The sequence below is a fragment of the Anser brachyrhynchus genome, assembly GCF_964034855.1.
Source record: "Anser brachyrhynchus genome assembly, chromosome: 2".
Classification (NCBI taxonomy): domain Eukaryota; kingdom Metazoa; phylum Chordata; class Aves; order Anseriformes; family Anatidae; genus Anser; species Anser brachyrhynchus.
In genome coordinates this window covers 62661909-62682106 of record NC_137695.1, presented here as the reverse complement: position 1 = coordinate 62682106, position 20198 = coordinate 62661909, and the positions used below count along the sequence as shown (strand labels likewise).

Here is a 20198-nt window from a genome sequence, read left to right as displayed (position 1 = left end):
ATGGAGGTCTTCTGCTTCTCCAAAGGAACAGCTGCCTCTGTAGCTTCTTTGGCACATCCTGGAGGCCCCAGGGAGCCTGGGGGCCCTCCGACAAGCTCCTCCCGTTGCCCCTGGCGCAGCAGCTCAGACAACACCAGTCCCTGTCCTCTCCTCTTCCTCAGCGCTCAGCGCAGAGGAGATGCCAGCTCTATGGGAGGTGCTGGAGTGGGGGATGGCAAAGGAGGGCTCCTCCAAGCCTTGGCTTGAAGAGTTGCCAGGAGTCAGATGTTCCCTGGGAGTCCGCGAGATGTTCCTGGACCCGGGGCTCTCTTGGCTGATGAAAAACTGCCTGATGGTCAATGCCTGAGTGGAGCGCGCCGTTTGGTGGGATATGGAGAGCCCCTAGCGCTCCTGTGACAGCTCAGATGCTGTCTGTTGACAGGCTGCCTGCGCACAATGGTGTGGTGGCTGGTCAGCCCTGATGGAGGTGGATCCACTTCCATTGGATGTTCTTCATGTAGAGGTAGATTCACCTCCATGGGCTCCACGTCACTCCCAGGCACATCCACATCCATTGGCTCCACTGCACATCTCTTCCCCACAAGCCGCGGCTTCTTCTGGGGTGGAGGATTCATTCTTCCTCAGTGGAAGATCTGTGACTTACGTAGCTCACGCAAAACTGCCACCTGCTATGCTGGGCCTCCTTCTACCAAGAGCTCTTGGTGTCAGAGGCCCTAGCCGCTCAGCGACTGACAGTCTGGCCACAGGGTCCCCCTACTTGTAGGGCTTGGAAGACAAGGCAGTGCGGTGGCTTGTGACATCAGGAGGCCATGGCAACGTGATTCTGACACTGTCCCATTGTGAGCAAAATGTGGCAGTGTTGGGAGTTAGGGCCTAAGATGGCCTGAGAGTAGCCCCAGTTTTGAAGGAGGAGAAAGGACGGGGGTGCTGAGAGCCCCTTCCTGGGGACGTCTCCCCTGTGCCATTTTGCTTGCCAGGGAGAATGTCTTCCCCTGGGGCACAGAGACCTGTGGGGTCTCCAGCCCCCCATTCATCCTGTGCCTGGCATCCCTTTCCATGAGGTAGCAGTGACAAGAGTGTTCCAGGAGGGTCGTGGTTCTCCAGTAGCCCGCAGCTGCCTGCAAGTGGAGCCTCCCTGGTGGCCAACAGTAGTAGAGAGAGGTCAAAGCATGACAGAACCCTGCACGTGGCCAAGGGATACACAATCAATAAAAAACTGTTGAGTTTCAAGTATTTTGTGAGCCCTCCTTTTTTGTCCCATTTACGCCACCACTGGAGCATGAATAGGTGGCATCACTTCTTCCCCGATCCCCAAGGGTGAGGTGTAGAAAGGAGAGGGCCTGGCCTCCTCTGGGGCATTGTGCTAGGTCCACAGGATGGGTCGGTTGGAGGGCCTGCGAGGTTTCTGGGGCCTGGTGGTGGTGGGATTGTCCTGTCTGAGTATGGGAAGGCCAACTGGGGGCTGGTGTCCTCAGCCTGTTCTCCCCTCAGCTACAAAGCACGTGGCTTAAGAGAAGGACAGTCCCTCCATGGCCCTGCAGACAGACGAGATGGAGATCAACCATACCTCTAGATAAGTAGTTAGGACAGATTTGATCTCTGCAAGGGAGGTCTTGGTAGGAGGAGAGTTTATGGGGAAGTGGCAGGGGTGCATAATTTTCTGTCCGCCATCAGCTGATTCCTGTGCATCTCGAGCAGTGGGAAAGTGTTCAGAGCCTAACATCAGGTAAATAGGAAAGGGAGGTGTTTCTGTTTCCTGCACTGTGAATAAATTACAAATAGTGTGCCAAGAAATTGTGAAGACTGTTGTTGAACTAAGAACATCTAAGCCAGTGGTGTTGGTGTTTCTGGTGAAGGCTTGCTGTGCCTGTGCTGCTATGGTTGTAGGTGATCCCAACGCCCCCCGTTTTCCTGGCTGGTTTCAGGGTTTTGCTTCCACAACTTGCAGAGATGCAGGAGGTCATACTGACTGTTAAGCTGTCCTGTGGACTCACAGGGGCAAGCGTCTCCTCTGTTACTTCATGGCTTCTTTGCTCCCTTTGGCTCCTGCTGTTTTGTGAAGGCCCCTGGTGTGGACCGCATGTTTAGAGGACTGGTTGACAGTTCTGTGGGTTAGATTCTGTCAAGCTCAGTCAAGTTTGGATAAACTGGAGATGATGGGGACCCTGCAGGCTCTGGAGCACTGTGCTAGGTCTGCAGGATGGGTTGACCCTTGTCGACCTGTGGGTGACCCATGTTGGAGCAGCTTGCTCCTGATGGTTGGACCCCATGGTACAGACCCATGTGGGAGCAGTTCTTGAAGAGCTGCTGCCTGTGGGCAGCCCCTGCAGGATCAGTTCCCCTCCAGGGGAGGGACCCCATGTGGAGCAGGGGCAGACAGTGACCATGAGGTAGCGGTGGATACAAGCATCAGGGACTGACCACAGCCCCCAGTCCCCGTTCCCCTGTGCCGCTCAGGGGGAAGACGGGGGGAAGGTGCTTTTAGTTTGCTTTTAGTTTCTTACTGTTCTAGTCTGTTAGCGACAGGCAATAAATTACATCAACCTCCCTATACCGAGTCTGTCTGGCCTGTGATAATTGGTGAGTGATCTCCCTGTCCTTATCTCAACCCTTGAGCCCTTTCATCGTGTTTTCTCCCCCTTTCCCTTTGAGGAGGGGGAGTGAGAGAGTAGTTGTTGTGGAGCTCAGCTGCCCACATGGGTAAAATCACCACATAATTCTGCAGGCATGCGTACATTTCTAACTTCTCTTGTTTATTCCCTATACTATGTGAGTTAGTGTGGAGACATTTAAGTTGCGCCCCTGATGAAGCTGACTTACTGGAGTGGCTGGAATTCCTTTGTGCTGTTCTTCAGGTTGTCTTCTGCTGACCTGTGACCCTCTTCCAGGTTATGGGCATCTATTACTGATGCTGCCATCAAACTGGGAGGAACGGGATGGACTGAGGTTTCCCTTCCCTGTCAACTCCAATTTAAAGCCCTCTTCATCAGCTTGGCAAGCCTATGACCGAAGATACTCTTTCCCTCCTCTGACAGGTGGATCCCATCAACCCACAGCAGACCAGGTTTCTCAAAGTGAGTCCCATGGTCTAAGTAGCCGAAACCCTGTCTGTGGCACCAGTTGTGCAATCATCTGCCAGATTCAACTGGCACTTTCAATCCCCTTCCCTTTGACCAGGAAGACTGATGAAAAAAATTACCTGTGCTCCTGAGTCTCTTATTGCTGCTGCCAGAGCTCTTTAATCTCTCTTGACACGCCTCAGACTGCTCCTGGCTCCATTACTGGTGCCCACATGAAATAGCAACAGTGGATAATAGTCCTTAGGCTGTACACAGCTTGCCAGTCTCTTGGTAACATCCCTGATGCAAGCCCCTGGTAAGCAGCAGACTTCCCTCAAGAGCAGATCAGGTCAGCAGATGGGTGTCTCCATACCTCTCAGAATAGAGTGTCCTACCACTGTCACCCTTTGCCTTTTCTTAGCTGGACTAGTTGTTATTATGCAGGGAGCAGACTGGGCCTTACTCAGCTCCACCCATCCTGCAGCAGGTCTTTCCTTTTAAGTCTGCAGAGGGGTGAAGCAGGTCTGTAAAGGCACCTCAGGCTTTGGGGGAAGACTTTCTCCTGCTGGTCCTTGCTATTGCCAGCCTCCACCCTGTGGTGTTATTGGTCCCTCTCCCTTTTGTGAGTGCTGCCGAGGGAGTTTTGGGCTGTTTGGCCATGGGCTGTGGGTTCACTGCAGACTGTGCTGGGATCCAGCTGTCTTAACTCCTCCTCAGTCTCCCTGATAATACGCCACCTTCTCACTGCCTCCTGCAGCTTGGCCACCTGGTGCAGGAGGTCCTCCGCACCTTTTGCAGGCAGGTCTGCTGCCTGTCCCTGCCCCTGCCCCAGGGAAAAAAATCTAAGCACTTCCAGCAGTCAGAAGTCTGCACTGCAGCCTCATCCCTCAGAAGCTTTGCCTGGGTGGAGGTATCAGCTGCCACTGAGGTAGACAGTGCAGACTGTGCTGCCAGACCTGCAGCCTTTACCCTTTCATGGATACAGGTGATCCTAATGCCTCCCTTTTTCTTGACTGGTTCCAGTCGTTTGCCTTCCGACTTGTATTTCATTACTTGTTTTCCTGACACCACCTCTCTTGGTGTTCTCTGGTCTTCAGCTTCTTGTTTCCCCCGGATTACATTATTTGTTCTTTTCTTGGGTATAAATTTAGATTACTTTTTTTAAAGGCTTGGATTATTTTTCTTCAGTCAAGTTATTTAATGAATAACTCACAGCAAGTACTATTTCAGTCAAATAACTTTGATTCTCCATTGAACTCCTTCCTGAATGTAAGACTGGGCTTGAATCATTGAGGAAGAAGAGGATATTTCAGAAATATCAAGGGGATCTATGTCTTTATAATCCCACTGATAACACTGGAAGTGAGAGTTGCCTCTTCACCATATGTCAATAATAATATGTATAAAGTCTATGTATTCAGTGCTATAGTTGTGCAGTTTCATAGCAGTGAGCAGACTTTTGGAACAAGTACAGCCTCTTCTCTTACCTCATTTCTTCTTGGAGATTGGAGAATATATTTTCTTAAAGTTAATGAAGATTAAACTATTTCAGTCTACTTGCTTTTCCTCTGCTTTTATACACAATGCTTCTCTGAAACAAAGGTGTTAGCCCAGATTAAAGACAGATCATTCTGAAAGTATGTCATGTAAAATATTAGCTGGCCTTCTGCAATATTAGCATCATTAAATATAGCCTAATAGCACCTCAGTGGCAACATATCTTGCAAAAAGTTTCTGGGGTCTGTTTAGCCAAGACTGCTATACAAGACTGCTGTTATGGTGGAGTTGCACTCTGGAGGCTGTAGTGAATTGTCAGCTGTTTCCCAGGAATAATCCCATGCACTAGCTGTTCCCACAGCCAAATGATATGTCGCATTTGGTTTAGCATCTAATGTAGCACAATAGGAAAGCACTCTCCTGCTACCAGGAACAAGGGACTTGCAGCACTGCATGACAACAATAACATTTCAGCTTTGCTTCCCTTGCTAGAATTCTTTTTTTGCCTCTTTTCTTCTCCTTCTTCTTCCTTCTTCTTCCTTCTTCTTCCTTCTTCTTCCTTCTTCTTCCTTCTTCTTCCTTCTTCTTCCTTCTTCTTCCTTCTTCTTCCTTCTTCTTTCTTCTCTTACTTCTCCCTTCTCCCCACAGGATACAGCCCATCTCAATGTGAGTAGATTAGTGTTGTTTGGAAATGAGCTCTGGAGGTCATCTATCCCAATCTCCTGCTCACAGCAGGGTACTTCTTACAAACATATGTAGTATGTTCATACATGCTAAAGAAAGGTAGGGGACATTTTCCTCTTTCCAGAATTTTCTCATATCAATATCTTCTCCTTCCTCTAGGGTAAACAGTTGTTCAGTTCATGACTTTCACAATATGTATGCAAGGAATTTGGACAGGCTGGAAAGCAAGACTTTGATGTCAGAGAGCATGTTGGGACCTTTGGTTTAACAATTAAAAAATCATAAAAGATGATCATTAAAAAAATCATAAAAGAAAAAACCATAAAAGAAAATAGAAACGATGCCCTCATTTACCTTCTTAGCTTATTATTTGCAATGTAAAAAAGTACTTTTTTTCAAACTTAAATAGTTTACATAGCAGTCATTTGTTCTAGTGTCAAAGGGAAGAAACAATTTTGTGGTTTGTCTTTATACTGTTCATTTTCCTCTCTCACGTTTCGTGTTATTTACAAGTTCTCTCAACAATTTAGTTCCAGTCTTTTTTTTTTTTTTTCATCTGCTTTCTTTTCAAGTAAAAATCTTCTTTCCTTCTAATCACATACAGTGCCTGAAATCTCTGTAGTTTTCCTGTTATTTTCTTGCTCAGGATGATGCCTTGGAATGAATTAGGTATAGCCAGACGTGTGAAGGAGAACGTTTTGGGTTCCATCATAGACATAATGAATTTGGAATTAGTCTGATGTTTTTCTCCTAGAGGATTATTACAGAAGCACGAATGGTAGGAACAAGTTCCAAGAGCTACTTTCCTTTAACTCAGATGTTCAGGTGTGATCAGCATTTTATTTGGTATTATTTTCTGATTAATCTTTATTGTTATTAGGAATTGCCATATGATTTTTTTTTGTTGAATACAGACAGGTGGATTCAAGTGGGTACAAATGTGGTGCAAAAGTTAAAGCTGACAATTCTTTCTTTGATACTGTCAAGAATTACATAAGAATGTTTCATACAGAACACCTGTAAAACTGCAGAAGGGCAAGATTTATGTCACATCTGTTTGTAGCAAAGAGAAGTGAGATCCTCCTCTCCTCTGCACTACTGTGGTTAATAACCAGATCATCATAAGCTTATGGGCTCTGAAAATGGTAAATGCTTTGGAACAAGGGGCCATAAACTCAGTGCAAGGAACTAGGCTAATTATTGCTGTCTTTGCTTTGCCGCTTTTTCTTGGCAATACATTCCATTCATTTTGTTAGATTTGGAAACGCTAGTCTTTCCTCTTCCTTTTTCTTTCTGCATGCATCAGTCCTTTTATTTACATGCCAATGACTTCCCTTAGTAGCTAATTCTTCATATCTATTATATGTTTGTGAAAGACAATCATGCCTCATTACACTTTTTTTGTTCCCATTCTGGAAGCCGATACTTGTTCTTTCACGCCTTTCTCCCCACCCTTCCATCGTTGTTGAAGGTTTCGTTCTGGATTGACTTTGTCAGCCCTTTAGAAATCAAAAACTTTCACATTTCCTTGCTCTCTTCACCTGTAACAGTATCCTGCTGCTTTCTCAGTCATTCTTCATGTCTTTGTTCTTTAACAGTAGTGCTCTGTTCTGCAAGATGAAGTCAATTACAGACTAGTACAGGGTAATATCATGACTTTGATGGAGATTACTTCCGTTCTCTGCAGGCTCTTTGCCATCTTGTTTGCTTTTCCTTACAAGGTTGTTGCAGAAAAAAGGAACTAAAAGGTTCCAATTGTTTGCCTGCTATTTTTCTCATATTACTCACAAATCTATTTTGACTTTGTGCTGCTTTCCCAAACTTATTAATTATCCACAGTTTCCAACTGTAATCTCAGTCTGTATTCTGAGCTGCCTTCCTCAAATACTGTTATGATATTTAAAACGGCTCCTCAGGTGTATTACACCCTATTGAAAACTTACATTACCCTGATATTGTTCAGCAAATGATGCTTTGATAGAGCATGCAAGTTTGCACTTTTCGTATATGTGCCTTAAGAGATTAAGGAAGGAGACAGAATGAAGCACAGAGCTCATTGCCTTGGTGCCATTTTAAAGCTTGGGTCATAAGACCCTGCTGGAGTGCGACTTGTCAGATGATGCCCAGAAGGTCCAAAGTGGATGCATTAGACCAGCTGGGTATGTGTCCTGTAGTGGTTCTACTTGCTTATTGTGGATTTGCTCTGCCAGTCCCTGAGTGGGTCTGCCTGATTTTTGTCTATCATGTGGACTATCTCCACTTGGAAAATGGTAGAACATGGCTGAGAAAATGAAGTTTGAGTCTATGTGTGAAGCCTGGAAACCCTAGTTTTGTGGTTTTTTTTTCCCCTGGTGTAGTTGTCAGAAGTTTGGTGCTTGAAAGTTGAAATTATGTTCTATCAGCTGTAAAGCATTCCTTATTCACAGTTCACACTTGAAAATAGAAGCATGATGGTTATTTCTCCACTACCAGCACTGTTTGTTCCTGTCCTTGACCAATTGTGTAAAAAAGGAGAAAGTACTTTAGTTTCTCTGTCTGCTCATTTCTTGATCTCTTTACCCTCAAACTTCTCAAAAATAATTAAAAAAAAGTAAAAAGCAATTCAAGATCTACCTTGATGATGGTCAGTGTCATTGTGCAAAATATCTCTGGAAAGTAACTTCAAACCACATATTTAATATAAGGAGGTCTTTAAAGCTGAGACGAGCTTCATTCTCCAGCTGCACAGCCATTGATGTTTGGGGCTATCTCCAGCAGAGGGGCTGGGGCTGTTCCAGGCATGAAGATGACAAATAAGTAAAAAAAAAAAAAAAAAGAGAGAGAGAGAGAAAGTGTTATGATTGCTAGGGCTATGCAGAGATAAAGGCAGGAGAAGAGCTGGACAGGTAGCTGTGTGCAGAGCCCCACAGTTATCTGTGCTTCCCCTGCATGTGGTTAACAGACTGGTGGTTGTCCCTGAGCTACAGCAGATGTCTAGAATGGATTTACAAAACAATTCTGCCTTTAATGGGCTTTGAATTAAAAGACAGTTTCTATGTGAATTTCAGTCAAAATATTTACAGGTTGACAGTGTGCTGTTAAAAAATGTTTGGCAACCACTGTGGTAAGGGTTTTCTCCAAATTGTAGGAGCATTTCATACAAATATTTACAGTATCTACAGTATCTAGAGCCTTTGTCTCTGAGGTACTTGATCCTAACAGCACTCCTTGCATTGTTACCAGTGGAAAAACAGAAATAAAAAGGCTGATTGACTCAGAGGAAAATTATTAAAAGCATCTGAGTCATTTAGAAATCTAAGATGAAAGTGACAATAGCTTTGAAAACTAAGACTTCAGCTAGGCAATTACGGGAAAAAACAAAACAAACAAAAAAAAACCTTAGGGCTTTCTCAGATGTTTCTGTGAATGATAAATAAATAACAAGTTGTACATCTTGTGAGGCTGTGTTCCCTGTCCTCCTCATGATTCAGTGATTGACAATGACTCCTCTAGTTAGTGGAGATAAGTGACATTCTTCTGTATTTGAGACTGTTGCAAAGGTCAACTGAGCTGCAAATACATACCTTGGTGGTATGTGCATACCTGTATATATATCATCCAGTTTTTCTTGAAAAAAAATTGACCTTTCCCTCTCATCCTTACATGTTGCTTTTTAAGAAGGGCAACTCTTTTCCCTCATTCTGTCTTAAGCCTTTGTCTTAAGACTTATTAGTTCCTGAAATTATTTTGCTGTAGTTCAATTTACTTAGATGAAGCTTCAGGAAAAACACTGGTTCAGCTTTGGTGTATCAGCCAGAGAAGTATGCTTTAAAACAGCTGGCAGGCTGCAGGGGAAAGGCAATGATGTGCAGCATTGACTGTCAGCAGGGGATAACTTGCCTTAAAAGACAAAAGCCTTAATGCCTGGGAAAATGACAGCTTATCTGATTGCTCTGTAATTTCTTTTCAGCACTGGCTGACAGAGTTGGAGATCTTCGCTATGATCTTCGCAGCTGCCATCCATGACTATGAACACACGGGAACTACCAACAACTTTCACATCCAGACACGGTGAGGCCATCATAAATCATGATGAAGGGTTGTGAAATAGAAGGGGAAATTTTTGGAGAATAACAGCATAGCCACACAGAAAAGTGCAGAAGCCTTTGCCTTCAAGTGGTTCAGGAGGAATGTTTGTTTCCTTAGGCTACATTTAATTTTCTCTTACAAGCATTCAATTGAAAATATTTGAGTATTCTAGGTTCCTGAGCATTGTTCCGTACTAGTAATCAGGAAAAAGGAAGGTCCCTAAATGTTTCTGTGTAAAGTTGCTGAGGACTGATTGCTGTACAGACTGATGTCTTTCATTGAAGGTATAGTTTTAGAGGAGATACTATAGTTCAAGGGTTCACTGATATCTGTATTCATCAGTGAACACCAGTACTACGCATACTATTTTTACTTAGTGGAAAACCATACCTGCAAAAGGGGATATGTTTACTATTACCTCTTCAGGTAATAAATTATTGCACTCATTTTAAAATCTTTGTAAATTCCTAAAGAATAATTGGTTGCAATGATAAACTGTCTAGATGTCCTTGACTGACATGGCATACTTCGATATTTCTAACATGCACTGCATCTTACCCTAAATTAGATAGCTGGAGTATGTTAGTTGAATCATGCTGTGTATCCCAGATATGCAAAGGTTGCTAGGGTAGATCATACATATGCTCGGGAAAGCTTAGGTACACTGAAACAAGTTTCTGTCTCTGTTCTGGGGTAAGCTTCACTCTACTGCTTACAGCTTCATGCATGCAAGAATTAGGGATATGCTGTATTTCCCAAATAGAAAATAGCTATAGAAAAGTTCAGGGAAGGACAGTGGTAATTTAATTTTTGTAACACTGAATAACAGAGGGTGTGAGATGTCAGGGGAGAAAAATTTACACAGCTCTCTGGGAAGCAGAACTGAGTGGGGACTATAACAAATCATATTCACTTCCTGTTGCCATTAACTTCCAGCAAGCACTTTGTCTTCAGACCAGTTTAGCCATTCAGATCCATGCCCTGGAGCTTAAAATTAAGGTGTGAAGTAGCTTTGGTCTTATTCTATCCCACTGGCGTTTGGCCTTCTGTACAGCAGAGCCTAGTGCACAGATAACAGAAAGCTGTTCAGCTATATCTTGCTTATAGCCGACTTACTATTATGGAAACAATATAGGAGTGCATCTCACAATTACTTACCTGGGTATACTCTGGCTTCGATTTGAGAGCACCATACGCAAGAGCTGGAAATGAGCCTCATGATTCAACCCTAAATTTATGTCTCTCTCTCAGTCAGAAAGCTCTCAGTAACTTTTTCTTAAGCATATAATAAAAAGACTGGGTGAGTCTCGGCTGATGAAATAGATTTTGTGGTGAATTTTGATCTTTAGTTTTTTGTTTTGGTTTGGTTTTGTTTTTTTACTGAATAGCAACGACAAAGTATTAAAAGTGCTCTTGAAATGCTTGTATCTGTGCTATAGGAACTAACCTCTGTGGCTGATCAAAGAAAAACTTTTGAATGTGAGACACTTTAGACAGGGAAGAAGCATAACTTCTTTCACTCTCAGTAAGTTTGCAGATGACACCAAGTTAGGTGCATGTGTCGATCTGCTCGAGGGTAGGAAGGCTCTGCAGGAGGATCTGGATAGGCTGGACCGATGGGCTGAGGCCAACTGTATGAAGTTCAACAAGGCCAAGTGCCGGGTCCTGCACCTGGGGCGTAACAACCCCAAGCAGAGCTACAGGCTGGGAGATGAGTGGTTGGAAAGCTGCCTGGCAGAAAAGGACCTGGGAGTATTGGTTGATAGCTGAATATGAGCCAGCAGTGTGCTCAGGTGGCCAAGAAGGCCAACAGCATCCTGGCTTGTATAAGAAGCAGTGTGGCCAGCAGGACTAGGGAAGTGATTGTCCCCCTGTACTCGGCTCTGGTGAGGCTGCACCTCGAGTACTGTGTTCAGTTTTGGGCCCCTCGCTACAAGAAGGACATGGAGGTGCTCGAGCGAGTCCAGAGAAGGGCAACGAAGCTGGCGAGGGGTCTGGAGAACAAGTCTTATGAGGAGCGGCTGAGGGAGCTGGGATTGTACAGCTTGGAGAAGAGGAGGCTCAGGGGCGACCTTATCACACTCTACAGGTACATTAAAGGAGGCTGTAGCAAGGTGGGGGTTGGTCTATTCTCCCACGTGCCTGGTGAAAGGACAAGGGGGAATGGGCTAAAGTTGCGCCAGGGGGGAGGTTTAGGTTGGCTATTAGGAGGAACTTCTTTACTGAAAGGGTTGTTAGGCATTGGAATGGGCTGCTCAGGGAAGTGGTTGAGTCACCATCCCTGGAGGTCTTTAAAAGATGTTTAGATGTAGAGCTTAGTGATATGATTTAGGGGAGGACTTGTTAGTGTTAGGTCAGAGGTTGGACTAGGTGATCTTGGAGGTCTCTTCCAATCTAGACAATTCTGTGATTCTGTGATAACTTTTCCTATGTCTTCTTTTAAATCCCAGGTCAGACTCAGCCATTCTATATAATGACCGGTCTGTGCTTGAAAATCACCATGTTAGTGCAGCATATCGTCTTTTGCAAGATGATGAAGAGATGAATATTTTGTCTAATCTCTCAAAGGATGACTGGAGGTAAAAATGAACATGGTGTCTGCTTTGGAACGTTGTAACATCACCATAGTCTGTTATTGCCTTGTTTGAAGAGCAATATGCGTCGCTGTATATTGTACATTAGTATTTCTATTACTAAGAGAAAAAAAAAAAGCTTTAAAAAGTGTTTGTCTTGCTTATTTCTGCATTTGTTTTTTACCTCAGATAGCAGTAAGACTAGATTTTGTGACGGTGAATAATAATATACAATTTGACTCCCATGTAATTTCAGCAGTTCACAGAGACACCCTTTATACGCATCTGTTTATAAATTAGTGAAGAGGTATACAACTGTTTGTTCATGCAAAAGCATAAATATAACCTCTATCTACTTAGACACCCCCTGCTTGGAAATTATAAATGGGCCTTAATGGAAATAAGAATAAAGTCCAAGAAGCATAAATCAGCATACTATATATGCCAACGTGATGTAAGAAGCTATAATTTAAAACAAGCTTCATGCAACATATGATTTATGTGCCAAAATCAGTCCATGATTTGTTTTCTAATAGCAGACAGTTGAAACCGATGAGGGAACTTTCTGCCTTTATGGGGAATTTTGAACTCCAGAGGATGGTACATTAAAAATAGCCCAATCTGACAGACAGGAAGAATCCTGCTCCGTGGTCTTTCTCATAGGAGGGAAAGTGACTTGTGGGATCTTACATAAAGCATGATGTCTCCTGCATACACTTAAATGTGATACAGTGCTGAGCAGTCAGTTCATCTTACCTATTGGAAATGAGGGGAAATTAGCCTTTCTCAGAGTCTTGGCTTCTAGTCAACTGGTTAGTGAAGGCTCTGCTTCCTAATGACTTTCTCCTGAATTTCCTGTTTATTTTGACTTGTGGATGGTGACATAATCCTGTAGCTGAGCGCCGGGAAAAAGATTCAGGAACTTAAGTGTCTGGTTTCAATCAATGGGAGTGTTGTGGGGGAGCGGCTTGAGAAATCCTACCCCCCAGTATAGAAAATAGTCTCATGGTGGGCAGCAAGCAGGAACTTAAAAAAAAAAAATCTGCATTGAGGTGTTAAAAATCTAATTTTTTATTTTTTATTTTAGCTACAGTTGGTAATGCCTTGTCAAATATTGGCAGCAAATTGCTGCTTCCTTTTATGTTGGCGAGGGAAACGCAAGGAACTGACTAGAAACAGCAGCCTTAGAGCCACTGTCTACAAGGATCAGCAGAGCAGCTGCTTGAGAATGCTTCATTGCATAGACACTGTCTTTAGGAAAACAGTCTGCTTTGCAGCTTTAAACTGCTTGTGGTTGAATCAAAACTAGCTTCAGATGTTTCTCATTAATTCCCTAGTGTCAAAATGTGTATTCTGTTGAGCTATATGTTTAGACCTAAAGTTTCAAAGATTAATATGTCTGCTTTTTAAGAAATACTCTAACCGCCTGAACAAAAATATTGAGTGGTTTAGATTGCTTATTTGTTCTCTCTCAAATAGGGCTGTATTATTTTGTAGCTGCTGAACGAGCAACAGCTGCAGAATAAAGACCATTATATTGATGTGCTCTAATGCCAAAATGTTATGATTGTTATGTGCCTTTGCTTTTGCATGCCAGTTTGAAATCCCATAGGCAAACATTTGGGAAGCATTGGAAATATCAGTTGACATCAGCAGGATCTATGGTGCTGAGAAAAAAAAACAAGAAGCCCACAGTTTCTCAGACTGGTACTCAAAAATAAGTCTCTCAGTACCAATAGGACCCCAAACATGAAAGGACGCTTTGGGAAACTGTTAAAGCATATCTACATTTAATTTTATTTTTGTAGACATACCTGATAAATCACTTTCAGCAAAAAGTCCAAGTGATGGCCCTTGGAAAGCAAATTCTTAAGTGCTGTTTTGAACTAAGCTCTCATTATATTTTGACAGTATTAATAAGAGAAGATCTGATGATCAGCACATTTCACAATCCTAGAGGTATATGTGGGTTTCATCAGTTTTGTGGTATTCAGTCATCTAGTTAAGGAATGCATTTTCAGGAAATAAATGTAGAAAATTAGACCTATATTTCACAGTTGGAAAAGAAATGTGCACAGGTTTTGAGGGAAAGCAGATGAGACTGAAAGAGATCTTTTGGGCTACAGTCAAGCAGAAAAGAGATGAATGCTTATTAGTACCTAAACAATATTTTACTCTCCATTTTAAAAAACCTATGCTCCTTATTAAATATTTGAAAGTCAGTTCGGTTGCCTCATGTGATGAATCCCATTTGTGCAAGTCATCAACAAGTAAATGAAGAAACTATAACAAAAACAGATCACAGTGAATTAAGAAACTAAACTGCAAAGCAAACAGATGCTTTCTAAGATACTGTTATAGATGTATTTTCTGGCAGTGTATTTCATTGTTAATAATTTCCATGCAATTTATTGAAACAGAGTGTGCAAGCCCTTTGCTGTCAAGTACAGGATTAAAAAGGCACCTGGAAAATGTTTAGCTCCTTAATGCTGTATCAGAGTACAGCTTCGGGAAGTACAGCTTTCATGCAATTCTGATTTTGTCAGTAAAGCTGCTTGAGATTTTGTCTCTTAGATAATTTTGAGCTCTATTTGTCAATCAGTGTTTATTCCTTTGGAGATTGCAGTGAGAAACCTTGAATGGTTCTGACTGAAGACAACTTGGGTCAGAGCTTTCTTTTGTAAATAAATAGCAGGTGATTGGTTGCATAATCACACAGTTTTCTTGTAAAAAATTTTTATGTATCCAGCATGGCCACATGCTTATTCTGGGTGTTATACCTTTAGCGAATATCAGCCATTGAAAATATTTCGTTGAAGGTAGTGTTTTTCCTTCATCCATTAATTTCCATGAGAATCAAGACTTCAACTGGGCAAACTGGGCAAAATGCCTCCCCAAAGGAGATATTCCTGTTGGTTCATAGCATAGAGATCAGGTGATCTAAAACTGTCTTTTTCTTTTCCTTTTCCCGTGAATGCATGGGGATGCGAGTGCTTTGCTAGAATACATTTGCTAGAATACAAAGACAAATCCAACGATGTAATGTTCTCTAAAGCAAAAAAGGTAAGGGTGTGAAGTAATTATTCTAAAAAGCAAATAAAGATATGTTCCAGATGGAGATCAATGCAAGGCTTGGAAATATTTAGATGTCAAGTCATCCAGAGTCTATCTATCTCAGCAATCAGTAGTAAAGATACCATAAAACTGTATGTGCTTATGCAACTGTGCCAGATACCATGTCTTCATGCATATCATCTGCGGGACCTTGGTTAGAAAACAAAAAATCAAAGCTCTGATATTGGCCATAGGACGAATTACTCCCCAGTGTGTGACAGTAATGAAACAGGAAATTCAGTCCAGGTTTTCGTCTTCTCCAATTGCTTTTCCTGACCTTGCTCTCTCAACATTATCGTATCTTTCCCTAATTCTACAGGGGCTGTTAAAAGGCATGGACAAGTTATCTTAGAATTTATTTTCAAATTTGGTAATTTAGAACTTTTTCTTAGTGGTAGGTTATGAGAACATAGTAACTCCCTGGCTCCTGGCCTCTGGCCTCAGAGAAATGTATCTCTACCACAAGATGAAACATGAAAATATAATAAGAAATATTCAAATCCTTAATTGGTTAGAGAAGCAACACAGCCAGATCTGTAAAGCAGACTTTGAGTCCACAAGAGATCTTCAGTTGAGGTGAACTGCGAGAAAACCCATTTCCAAGCCGTCAATATTCTAATAGTCCTAGTGACCACTTTCATATATGTCCTACTTTCAGTTAGGACAGAGTTAATTTTCCTCCTAGTAGCTGGTAGGGTGCTATGTTTTGGATTAGGATGAGAAGAGTGCTGATAACGTGCTGATGTTTTAATTGTTGCAGAGCAGTGCTTACACCAAGCCAAGGACTTTTCAGCTTCTCGCTCTGTCCTGCCAGCGGGCAGGCTAGGGGTGCAGCAAGAGCTGGGAGGGGACAGACCCAGGACAGCTGACCCAAACTGGCCAAAGGGGTATTCCATACCATCTGGCGTCATGCTAAACAATATACAGGACTGGCTAGCCGGGGTGGGGCGCTGGCTGCTCGGGGACAGACTGGGCATCGGTCAGTGGGTGGTGAGCAATTGCATTGTGCATCACTTGTTTCGTACACATTATTATTAGTAGTACTATTATTATTATTATTGTTATTATTATTTTCCAGTCTTAATAAACTGTCTTTATCTCAACTCACAGGCTTCACTTTCCCATTTCTCTCCCTCATCCCAGAGAGGGAGGGGGAAGGGTGAGTGAATGGCTGTGTGGTGTTTAGCTGCCGGCCAGGTTAAACCACAACAACATGGTTGCATTTTTGTACCATAAACCCTTGACCTTTGTAGAAAGACATTTAGACATCTTGATTTTAATACAAGTTCCTCTAATTTATCAGGCTGCTTGCAAAACCACAATATTTAAAATATTTTCAAGTTCTTCTGGAGCACTGAAATTTCTGACAACCTTGTGGAAAAGTATAAGCTTTATAGATGTGTGTGTGTCTAGTGAGGATGTATTGGTTTCCCCATTAAATTAATATTTTGGTGTTGTAATCTTGTCTGTGATAGATCACACTTGCATTTCAGCCCACACTGGCTTTCATTTTGTCTCTGGTTTGGAGTGAATCTGCTTTCTCTCCAGCTGTGGGAGTTCAGGTCCTTGGGTCCTTGTTCCACAAGTGTTTTAAGCTGCTGTCTGCAGCACTGCTGCAAAAAGAAACAGTTTCTCCTATCTTGTCTGGTTCCTTTTGCTTGTATTGACAGAAAGGTTTTTGCTGCTGGGAATGCACCAAACCAGGGAACTGACCAGGATTGGCAAAAAATAAGATCCCCATAAATTTAAACTAATTTGGTTTTCAGCCACCATATCGTTTCCTTGAATGCTGTTGGCTACCCAAGTGCACGTACATAAGGGTGGGAAGAATGAGGTGGGTATGCTGTAGGTAGAGTGAGGCCAGCAGATGCAATCTTAATGTGTGTACAGAACTGGGAGGCCACGTTACGTGACACCCATGGGACTGGGTAAGCACAGAGGTCCTGGGTCTCTATGCACTGGTGGCCTGGGGCTGGAACTTGAGTACAACCACCAGAGGCAAGAGAGACATGCTCAAAATAGACCATGTCCTTCATGAAAGATTCATGAAAAGAAGAATGACAACTTTTATTTTTAAATGAAAACTTACCCATTTCTGAATCTCCCAAATCCTGAGCTGGTATGGTAACTTTGGACTGTTCTTCCTCTGTTAACCCATGGGTGTATGAACTGAGAGAAACAGAAAAGAAATTTACATTGTATACTAGAGCAGAGAGTTCCGATATTTTAAAATGTCTAGGACATCTACACTGACTTCAAAGGAATTTCGAGCACATCCTAAAATGTTTGTTTAACAAAAATACATAAAGGAATAGTTTGAATGAGTAATATCAAGGAAGCAATGCAGGTTCTCAAAGGTATCAAATGTATGTATACAGTATATTTACAAGGAAATGTTTTTAACATTCTGTTTTTCCTTTAATAATATTAATAGCTATTGATCAGTTTTAGTCAACTGGATAGACATCCAGGCTCAAAAGTTCACCTGATTTTAGGTGAACTAAAGGTTTCAAGGTTTTAAACAATCTTTTTGCTTCCTTCTAAGAATGCCCTATAAAAGAAATCAATCCAAGAAGTCTGTGTTTACTTGAAAAGGGAATGCTAGTGCTAATACTCTCTTCACAAAGGTCTAGGATTTCTTTTAGGAAGGATTAGCCACCTGGCTTAATTTGCAGCCCTCCCACTCCTGTGTTTGTAGAAAATCATTGATCTTCCTCCTGCTCCTGGAAAGAGCGATAATGGAAAGAGTGACATGCAAAGGCAGAAAAGCTGTCAATAATTTGCAGATAGACAACAAAAGAACCTGGAGCATGTCTGATGCTGTTTTTTATATTTCTTTTTCCTTGCTTCTCTCATCATGATGCCATCCAAAAGGGAGTTCAGAGCTCTGGTGATTGAGATGGTGTTAGCCACTGATATGTCCTGTCACTTCCAGCAAATCAAAGCCATGAAGAATGCTTTGCAGCAGCCAGAAGGGTGAGTCACTTCATAACACCATGCAGTGAGGGGCTGCATTTCAGCTGGTGCTTTGCCATTATGTTTGACTTCAAAAGCACCTCTCCAGAGGCCCTCACTCTCTTTGATGTCCACATCAATTCCGTTTATGCTGTTGAATTTTGAATGAATTCACTTAGGAGTGGACATCCCTCTATACACAGGTCTCTGTTCTGTGCTGGTGGACCAAAGCTTGCAAAGGTCACCATGTTGGGATAAGCCTCCCTGGTCATGACTCTTTGTATATGACAGTAACATCAAGGACATGATCAAGCTGAGTGACCTCCACGTCTTGAGTATGACTCAAGGGTATAAGATCTGCAGAAATACAACTAATGCATTGCCCTTGTGTAGATGGTAGCAGATGCCACCACTGCAAGGGGCCTGCTCCATAACCAGAGGCAAGATGAAAACAACCTGAGAGGCACCAAGGGAAGGACTGGAACGTAACAGATGGAGCATTGTGTGGAAGGCCTTGCCCATGGCAGGGGGATAGAAATTGGATGATCTTTGGTCCCTTCCAACTCAAACCATTCTATGATTCTATGATTCTTCTTCCCAGTAAGACAGTGAGAGCTGTAATATTTTGTCTACAGCCTTTTCCCATAAAGTTCCTTTTACACTGCAGAAAGCTCTGAGTGATGGTATTTTTTTTCACTCTAGACACAGGTCTGTCCAGAACCCCCAGAATTATACCTATATCAGACCAGAGTGTGGCTAGCCACTTTGTCCTCACAAAAGGTACAGCTCTTCCAGGTGTATCAGGCAATCAAAATTTAGAGTTAAAATCTTAGACTACCCATCCCAAGAAAATATTATTTACTGGATTCTTGGGCTAGCCTCTCAGGTTACAGTTTTAAGAAATTGCCAGTCTTTCGCCTTCTATGGAACCAGACACAAAAATCACCTTCTGACCTCACAGTAGTTTTCTAACAATGAAACATTTACCAGTTACTGTGTAGAATCACCAGCGTCCCTGAGATCAGATCCTGTTTACTGCAGTAAGATGGTAGAGATTAAATTATTTTCTGAGCTGCATAAAATGCAGCCCAGATGAAATGGGGAATGTAGTGGCTCTTCAGGCCTGATTGTGCAGGCAAGTAAGCCTGGAAAAGAGCTCAGAAAAACTGAGCAAAGTTTCTCTTTGTGCTTCTTAATGTCTCTGTTCCAACAGGAATGGTGTATGTTGGAGAAAAAAGACAATCTTTCATAGTCGTCAGGTTTTAGAAATACAGGTATCACTCCACTAACGTGGCCACATTTTCCTGTTTAGGTGTGATTTTTGTCGTCATTCTCCACTGCAAGTACAATTAATTTGTTTGATCCTTTGGGTTTTCAGAATTGACAAGCCGAAAGCCTTATCACTGTTGTTGCATACAGCAGATATCAGTCATCCAGCCAAGGCCTGGGACCTCCATCACCGCTGGACCATGTCTCTGCTAGAGGAGTTCTTCAGACAGGTAAAGCTGGGGAATTTCCTCTGCATTTTGGCAGCACAGAGAGAGTATGTAGTGTTGGGCAAGGAAGTAGGAAAATTTGAACACAGATCTTTTCCTTCTCTGATTTTCTCAAGAACCTTCTAAATGATGTGAAGCTTTTTTGTCTGGCACCGGTAGCACTGCCTATTAAGGTTCTTGGGAAGTTAGTGTCTGATACACTGCCTACAGATAAAGGCATTGTCTGGGAAGCTAAATCGGGCTAATTACTTTTATAGGTTCAGTATGTGTTTCTAATTAGCAAAAGACAGAATATATGATGTTCTGCTTAGCTGTAAAACCCTAGAAAACAGATTCAGGTAACTGTACTTTATAGAGCTATACCTGTATTTTTGGGGTAAATGTGAAAAATGCATTGCCCTTTACATGATGTGAATTTCTCTAGTTTATATCTCATAGTGGACCTCCCATTGATGGACCCACAAATCTAGACGAATCATTAAGCTCTATGTGATAGTTACAAGCTCCCCAAGTGGCTAAATGAAAGCATGTAAATAGCTGCCTTTAAAAAAAAGAAGTAAAACTAAACAGAGTGCTTAGGAATATATGTGATACTTTTCCCCAATATGAATTAGTAAACTAAGCCAAAAATTAAGTGGTTTATTTCCCTCCAAAGTTCAATAACTTCATGTTTTATAGTAAATCTGAAAAAAAAAGCCAATTTTTAAAAAGTTTTAACAAGTTTTTAAAATGGCATCTGCTTTTAAAGGCAT

General features: G+C 42.3%; 2 protein-coding genes across 28 annotated transcripts in view; one reads left to right on the top strand and one right to left on the bottom strand.

Moving 5' to 3' along the window:
• The window catches only part of PDE1C (phosphodiesterase 1C), a 396700-nt gene that overhangs the window by 322213 nt on the left and 54289 nt on the right, over nucleotides 1-20198 (top strand). For all 27 annotated transcript variants that reach the window (XM_080582959.1, XM_080582939.1, XM_080582961.1 and 24 more), the window contains 4 exons: nucleotides 9190-9290; nucleotides 11759-11887; nucleotides 17870-17971; nucleotides 19329-19449. In XM_080582959.1, coding sequence (XP_080439085.1) covers nucleotides 9190-9290; nucleotides 11759-11887; nucleotides 17870-17971; nucleotides 19329-19449 — 453 coding nt within the window. The remainder of the gene's footprint in view (nucleotides 1-9189; nucleotides 9291-11758; nucleotides 11888-17869; nucleotides 17972-19328; nucleotides 19450-20198) is intronic.
• LOC308191028 (uncharacterized protein) overlaps nucleotides 11894-20198 on the bottom strand; it is a 41767-nt gene continuing 33462 nt past the window's right edge. Inside the window, exon 2 of the mRNA XM_080583005.1 lies at nucleotides 11894-15797. The gene's annotated coding sequence lies outside the window, so the exon portion shown is untranslated. The remainder of the gene's footprint in view (nucleotides 15798-20198) is intronic.